Source organism: Pyrus communis, chromosome 1 (assembly GCF_963583255.1).
Source record: "Pyrus communis chromosome 1, drPyrComm1.1, whole genome shotgun sequence".
Lineage (NCBI taxonomy): Eukaryota > Viridiplantae > Streptophyta > Magnoliopsida > Rosales > Rosaceae > Pyrus > Pyrus communis.
In genome coordinates this window covers 37,290,843-37,297,483 of record NC_084803.1, presented here as the reverse complement: position 1 = coordinate 37,297,483, position 6,641 = coordinate 37,290,843, and the positions used below count along the sequence as shown (strand labels likewise).

Sequence of the window (6,641 nt, the reverse complement as noted above, 5' to 3'; positions counted from 1 at the left end):
AATGGCCCAGTCTCGTCCCCAATCAACCACTCAGAGATTCAAAGCTTAAAGCTATTCACCGGAACCTTCACCCTACTGGCTGGAATCTCTTGGTCTTTCGTGGTTGGTGAGGCGGAAGGCTTGTTCGTGGTCTGCACAACGCATGTCACTCAGACCTCCATTGCGATCTGAATCTGTGAAAAAAAAAAAAAATACTAAAACCTGACTTTTGTTGTTTTCAAATTATAATGGGCTGTTCTTAAATTTTTTTGAGTCCAGTTTTGCAAAATGGGCTTACCAAACGGGTTTTTTTCCTTTAAAACTTAAAAATTGTTTTTGAATTAAAAACTTTGGACTCAAATCCAATACCAAACAGGCCCTTATGGTTTTCGTTGCAGTATCCGTGGGTGGGTAGGTTATATAATGATTGTTATTTGCTGTAGGTTTGCTATACATTTCAAAACAATATTTGAAATGTGGCATGCACAGTTTACTCTTGTTTTCCAGTTTCATCTTTTTTTATTTTTTTTAATTATTATTATTATTTTTTTTATTTTATAATCTGTATATTGGTAAAGAAACAATATTTTGGGTTTAGAGTTTCTAAATACTTGATTTTTAACATTTTGGGCTTAAAGTTTGGCAACACGTTGGGGAGCACATTTAGACTTACAAAATGGGTTTAGAAAATAATACCCAAAACAAATAATTAAATAATAATAAAAAATATATTAATTTAATTAATTCGGTTTGGTTAGATTTCTAGATCACTGAAACCGAAACCGAACCAAAAGAATTCGATTCGGTTTGATTTTTTCGGTTTCAGTTTGGTTTGGTTTTCAATTTTTTTCAGTTTTCAGTTTTTTGAACCCTCCCCTTATCCCCTCACCCTTTCTTCCCCCTCCTGTCTTCTCCAATTCAAAACCAAATCCCACCCACCCTTTTCAGCAATCCCATATGCACCTAACCCTCCCTCCCTTCTTTCCTTTACACATCCATCCACCTCGCCCACCCAAAATGACGAGTTGGCAATTCCGCCCCAGCAAACCCGCCCCTCGAAATCCATGGTCATCGGCACAATCTTCGACCACCGCCGCAGTCATGTGTGGTTGTGCATCCAGCATGACTGCCAGCTAGTCAACGAGATGCGATTCGAGCTCCTCCACATGACCCTCGAATGCGACGAGTCGAGCCAGCCCCAGCTCGTTGATTGCCCGCTTCAATCTGTCCCCATTTGGACCATTCACTGCAACGGTTGCAAACTCGGGTCTGTGACGAGAAGAAAGCAAGCAAGAAGGTGAAATTGATGCTAAAGATGATGCAGTTGACGACGGTCAGAGTCGGAGTAATGCCGACCGGGTTCTGGGTTTGAGTTGGCTGTGGTGGATGGGATTGCTGGAAAGGGTGGGTGGGATCTAGGTTTGGGTTTGGGAAAGACGGAAGGAGGAAGAAAGGGTGAGGGGTGGGTCCCCATGCAAAAAATAAACATATATTAAATGATTTCTTCTTTTTTTTTTAGTTTTTAATATTTAATTAAATTTTTTAATAGAAAGTGGGCATTAACTCAAGCCAAGTCATTATTTAATAGAAAAATTAACAGAAAACTAACGGAAGGTATGAAATTGTAAAAAATTTAGAGATGAGATATAACATTGAAATTTTTTAAAGATTGAAACTATTACTGACCTAATAATTAAAGCAGTTTTATATGATTTACCCAAATTAAAACCATGTGGACTAAAATGCAACTTGACCCAAACCACAAGGATCAAAATCATTAATCGGCCTAACTTTATAGGAACCTTAAAATTTGTGGATAGTATCGAAAGGTATCAACGAGTGTGTTGTATCCAATCAAACAATCTCCCTTTCCTTCACAGGAAAAAGGGGAAAAATCCCTTCACATTCATGTACTCACATGCACCTTTTATAAAAGTTTATAAAGACCGGTCTCCATGAAGAACTAACAACAAATCATAACCCAGAAAATGGCGACAAAAAGTACAATTATGTGGGATATTAATCAAACAAGACGGATATTCAAGCCAGATATTTCAAATTCCAATTCGAAAACACAGAATCGAGATAAACAAACTAGTTAAAAAGAAGAAAATAAATAAAGAAAAAGAAAAGACCGGGTTTGTCAACCATAGAAATCAAAAGACAAGAATGCCTAGAATCAAGGACTCGAACTAGCCAGGATTTACCTTCTCCTATCAAAAACATATAGAGGAGAAGCTCAACCCTAATTTCTAGCCATGGATGTTGTCACTGCTTTGGTTCCTCGGTGGGCTTGGGCGCTGCTTCTTTAATGTCATCAGCCCCATCGTCCTGAAACAAAAGCATGTACAATTCGAAATGAGTATATGTAATATCGAAGAAGAACATGTAGATAGAAGGGAGAGGATCAACATAAGCCATATGAATACCTGCATGTCAGAGGTCCACAGGGTGAGGTTATCACGGAGAAGTTGCATTATCAAAGTGCTGTCCTTGTATGACTCCTCTCCGAGAGTGTCCAATTCTGCGATCGCCTCATCAAAAGCCTGGTGGAAGTCGCGGAATCAAAGGCAAAGTTAAAAACAAGGTATAAGTTTCTAAATCTTTATGCGTATTCAACATGGTGGTATAATCAAAAGCCAATTCACCTGTTTGGCAAGACTGCAGGCGCGGTCAGGAGAGTTCAGAATCTCATAGTAAAACACCGAGAAGTTGAGAGCCAACCCCAGGCGGATTGGATGTGTTGGCGCCAGTTCGGCATTGGCAATGTCCTAAAAACACAAAACATCCAATTTACAATCAAAGTAATAACCAATACATAACTTATAATCTAAGGTACAAGCATTCAATCCATATTTGTCTGCACTCAATTCGATCTATTTGTTTGTCATAACTAATCAGAAAGTCTACCAATCCAATCCATTAAAGATATTGCATACAAAATGATCGGCTGAGATGATTACACAACTTGGCATTTGCAAAAACAATAAGATAAATGTGCACGAAATTCGATCTATTCGTTCCATCTGAACTAACCATAAGTTTAATTTTATGACAAGATTATACATACGATTGACAGAGCGTGAAATTAATTATATTCGGAAATGAAACCCTAACTCATAAAAATTGGGAAAAGGTAAGCCAATTTGATACCTGAGCAGCCTTGTAGGCGGAGAGGGTGCTTTCTGCGGCCTCCTTGCGCTCAGCGCCGGTCTTGAACTCGGCAAGATAACGGTGGTAATCGCCCTTCATCTTGAGATAAAAGACCTTGGAGTCGCCGGCGCAGGCGGAGGGGATGAGCCTGGAGTCAAGGAGCTTGAGAATGCCGTCGCAGATGTTGGAGAGCTCGGTCTCGATCTTGGATCGGTAGTCGCGGATCAAGGCGACGTGGTCATCGTTGCCGCGGCTCTCCTCCTTCTGCTCGATGGAGGAGATGATGCGCCAGGAGGCACGGCGGGCGCCGATGACGTTCTTGTAGGCGACGGAGAGGAGGTTGCGCTCCTCGACGGTGAGCTCCTCTTTCTCGGCGGAGGCGGAGACCTTCTCGACGAACTCGACCATCTCCTCGTAGCGCTCGGCTTGCTCGGCAAGTTTGGCCATGTAGACGTTCTCTTCGCGAGGGGAGGGGGTGGTTGCCGCCATTGTTGTTCGAGCTTCGGAGGTCGTCGAAGGATTGGATCTGGAGATCTGAGAGGGACTCTGATTTTTGGTTTAGGGAAGGAGAGGAGAGATTTGAGGTTTGAGGGGAAAGGGTGGGTGTTATTTTTGGGGGTAGTGGAGCGATAATTGCGTTGGGAGAAGGAGACATGTGGGGCGTTCGATTTTTGTGTCGAAGTGGGCCGTTGGATTGGCACTGGCCTTGTTTGGCAATTGGCTGGCAACGCACGGGATTTTTTTTTTAATAAATATTTTTGTTAAATAATAGCACGGGATTTTGATATTTGAAGTTTGAACTGGATAAAAGTGCGCTTTTTAATTTTGAATGGCAGTTGGCAGAAGCTGGCTTTTGATTTCAAATATTTCCCCGAAATCCTATTTGGATTCTCTAATAAGGGAAGTCTATAATTTCTTTGGTAGGCCCTGGTCTTGATGTTTTTGGGTCCGGCCCAACAATAAAGTCTGAAATTGAAAGGGCTAAATTACATTTTGCTCTCTCAAGTTTGGAATTAAGTACAACATCATAAAGTATCTTTAAAACATTTCAATTATATATATTTGCTTACGTTTCATTTCAATTTCATATATCCGTTATAATTTTTGTTGGTTTCTCTGTTATCTGCCTATGTGGACGTCGTTAGCCACACAATATATGTGCCACATAGATAAAAAATATATAACTCATTTAAAAAGTGTGGTTACATCATTTAAAATGAGGCATAACACACCAGACCGAAGCCCCCACCCATACCCATTCCTTCCTTCCCGTTGACATCGCACCGCCCCAACCAGCTCAGCTGGTCCCTCGGGTACCAGGAGCTCCGCCTTCCAAATCTTCCCCATTTCCTTCTTCTCCACCGTCGCTCTTGCTTCTGCAAGAACCAGACCCGCCCTACCACGAAAGTACCTTCCTTTTACTGCTCCTTCTTCCCTATCTCTCTCTCTCTCTCTCTCTCCCCCCTCTTCTTCTCTCTCCAAATCTGCATAACTTTCTGCTCCTCTTCCTCTAAGCGAAGTACCCACATATCAAAATGAGCCTCATCAAGAAACTTCTCAGCACTATCCAACTTGCCCATCTCATCATACGACGACACCAAGAGTTCCACGGCCGAATCATCAGGTGTATGCGCGTAATCAAACACCAATTTAGCATAATCTTGAAGCCCCATTTAACACAGAGACCTCAAAGGAAAATTGCAAGTCCATACACTACGATTAACAATTTAACACTCAAACTAACCATACTGAGCTCAAAGAATTCGACCCTAATTTCAGATTGTTCAACCGCTTAATAACCTAGAAAGCAATTGAAGGGGAAAGGTTCCTACTAAGATAACCCAAATCCAATGAATGCTGAGTTTCATCAACCAGGGTTCTGGTTTTGACGTTACCTCAAAGTCGTGAAGCGGGCGCGGCCGAGCTCCTCGGTGGGGAGACTGAAAATGGGACATGGCTTTCTTGGAGTCTCGAACCCAGAAGGTCGGACGGGCTGTGAAGAACAGGAGGCACATCTCTGTCGTGCAGCCGAGCCTGGTTAAGGCGGTGCGACGTCAGCGGGAAGGAAGGGATGGGTCCGTGCTGCGGTCTGGGCTAATTGTGTTTCAGCATTTTTTTTATTTTGCTTTTTTGAAAAAAAAAATTAAATTAAATTATTTTAACCACACTTTTTCTTTAAAACGAGATTTTTTATTTTTATCCACGTGTCACATATTTTGTGAGACTCTAATGTCCACATAGGCAGATAAGAAAAACTAACAGAAATTGTGATGGATGTACGAAATTGAAATGAAATATAAGCAAATGTATGTGATTGAAATATTTTAAAGATGTTGTATGAGGTTGCAATTGACGCTAAACATGAGGAGGTAAAATGTAATTTACCTAATTGAAAAACTTGAAATTTAGATGAGGAAAATAAATTTGGAATTTTGACAAAAGCCAGAATTTATAAATTGGCATGTACCAATTTTCTTATTTGGATTTATAATCAAAGAAATTTAGAATTTTCATGTGAAAAAAAACTCAGAATTTGGGACCTCCAATTCTCAAGTTTAAATTCCATGTAAATAGATGTCATTTTCAAATTTTTATGAATGAGAGTTTAGAAATAACAAATTCTGTATTTAAATTTCATTGTTCTTTTAGGTTAACCAAACAGAGTATTAATTTTTCTTTTTAGTCAATTTTAATCTTAATAAGACGTACTCCAATCCTTGGAGTAAAACTAAAATTTTAGGTTTTAAACCTATCCTAACTTGCTCCAAACCTTAGGCCAAATATGAGTTTTAACCCAAATTAGTGGGTTGACCCACCATATATGTGTATTTTTTTAGTTTTATATTAATAAATTCATTGAATTCAATGGCTAAGATCTAATATGATCAAATCCAATGGTTAGAAAAAAGATCTAACAGTCCAAATTTAAATCTAACAACTAAAATAATTAAAAAAAAAAATCTTTCATGTGTTTCATATTCTTTTATTGTGTTCCATGAGTTTCATGGTGACGGTGTAATAATTTTTCAATATTTATCGAAATCTAAATATTTTTGGGTCAAAATGTTCCTAAATTCATTCTTAATAATATCGGGCTAAAAATTTAACCCAAAAGGGTTGGAGCAGAAAAAATGTTTATGGGTTAAATCCTAAATTTTCAAGGTTAAAAATTTTAGCTTTTAACCAAGGGTTGAAAATGGTCTAAGTTGCATTTTCTTTTCTTTTTGAGAATTAAAAATTGCTTCAACCTTGAAATATTTTAGCAATAATCAGTAGAGTAGATGTTTCAGGTTCAATTCACTTAGATGAAGAGTTTGATATACAACTACTATGGATGGCCCGGTGGCTTAATTGTATTCAGTTCTCTCATATTTTTAGAAAGACTGATGATTATCTTGCTAAATCATTATGTTGCATCGAATTGTATTTGGCTTAATTTTATCCCTCCTTGTACGAGAAATGCATTACACCTTGATGGCATTTGTACAGTCTAAGAGAACGAGACTCTT

The 6,641-nt window shown here is 39.1% G+C and overlaps 1 protein-coding gene across 1 annotated transcript; it reads right to left on the bottom strand.

The window, feature by feature from the left end:
- Positions 1 to 1,884: 1,884 nt before the first annotated feature.
- On the bottom strand, positions 1,885 to 3,742 carry LOC137749199 (14-3-3-like protein). Its single transcript, XM_068489316.1, has 4 exons — positions 3,133 to 3,742; positions 2,628 to 2,750; positions 2,409 to 2,525; positions 1,885 to 2,310 (listed from the first exon to the last, which is right to left on the bottom strand). The coding sequence occupies exons 1-4, from the start codon at positions 3,619 to 3,621 to the stop codon at positions 2,248 to 2,250; spliced, it is 792 nt and encodes a 263-aa protein (XP_068345417.1). The 5' UTR covers positions 3,622 to 3,742; the 3' UTR covers positions 1,885 to 2,247.
- Positions 3,743 to 6,641: the final 2,899 nt, after the last annotated feature.

Bases quoted from the DNA above. Each gene is read 5' to 3' on its own strand.
- LOC137749199 (XM_068489316.1), bottom strand. From the start codon at position 3,621: ATGGCGGCAACCACCCCCTCCCCTCGCGAAGAGAACGTCTACATGGCC. The intron at 2,751-3,132 runs GTATCAAATTGG...TTGTGTTTTTAG, and splicing joins CCGCCTACAAGGCTGCTCAG to GACATTGCCAATGCCGAACT. The intron at 2,311-2,408 runs GTATTCATATGG...CTTTTGTTTCAG, and splicing joins TGTGGACCTCTGACATGCAG to GACGATGGGGCTGATGACAT.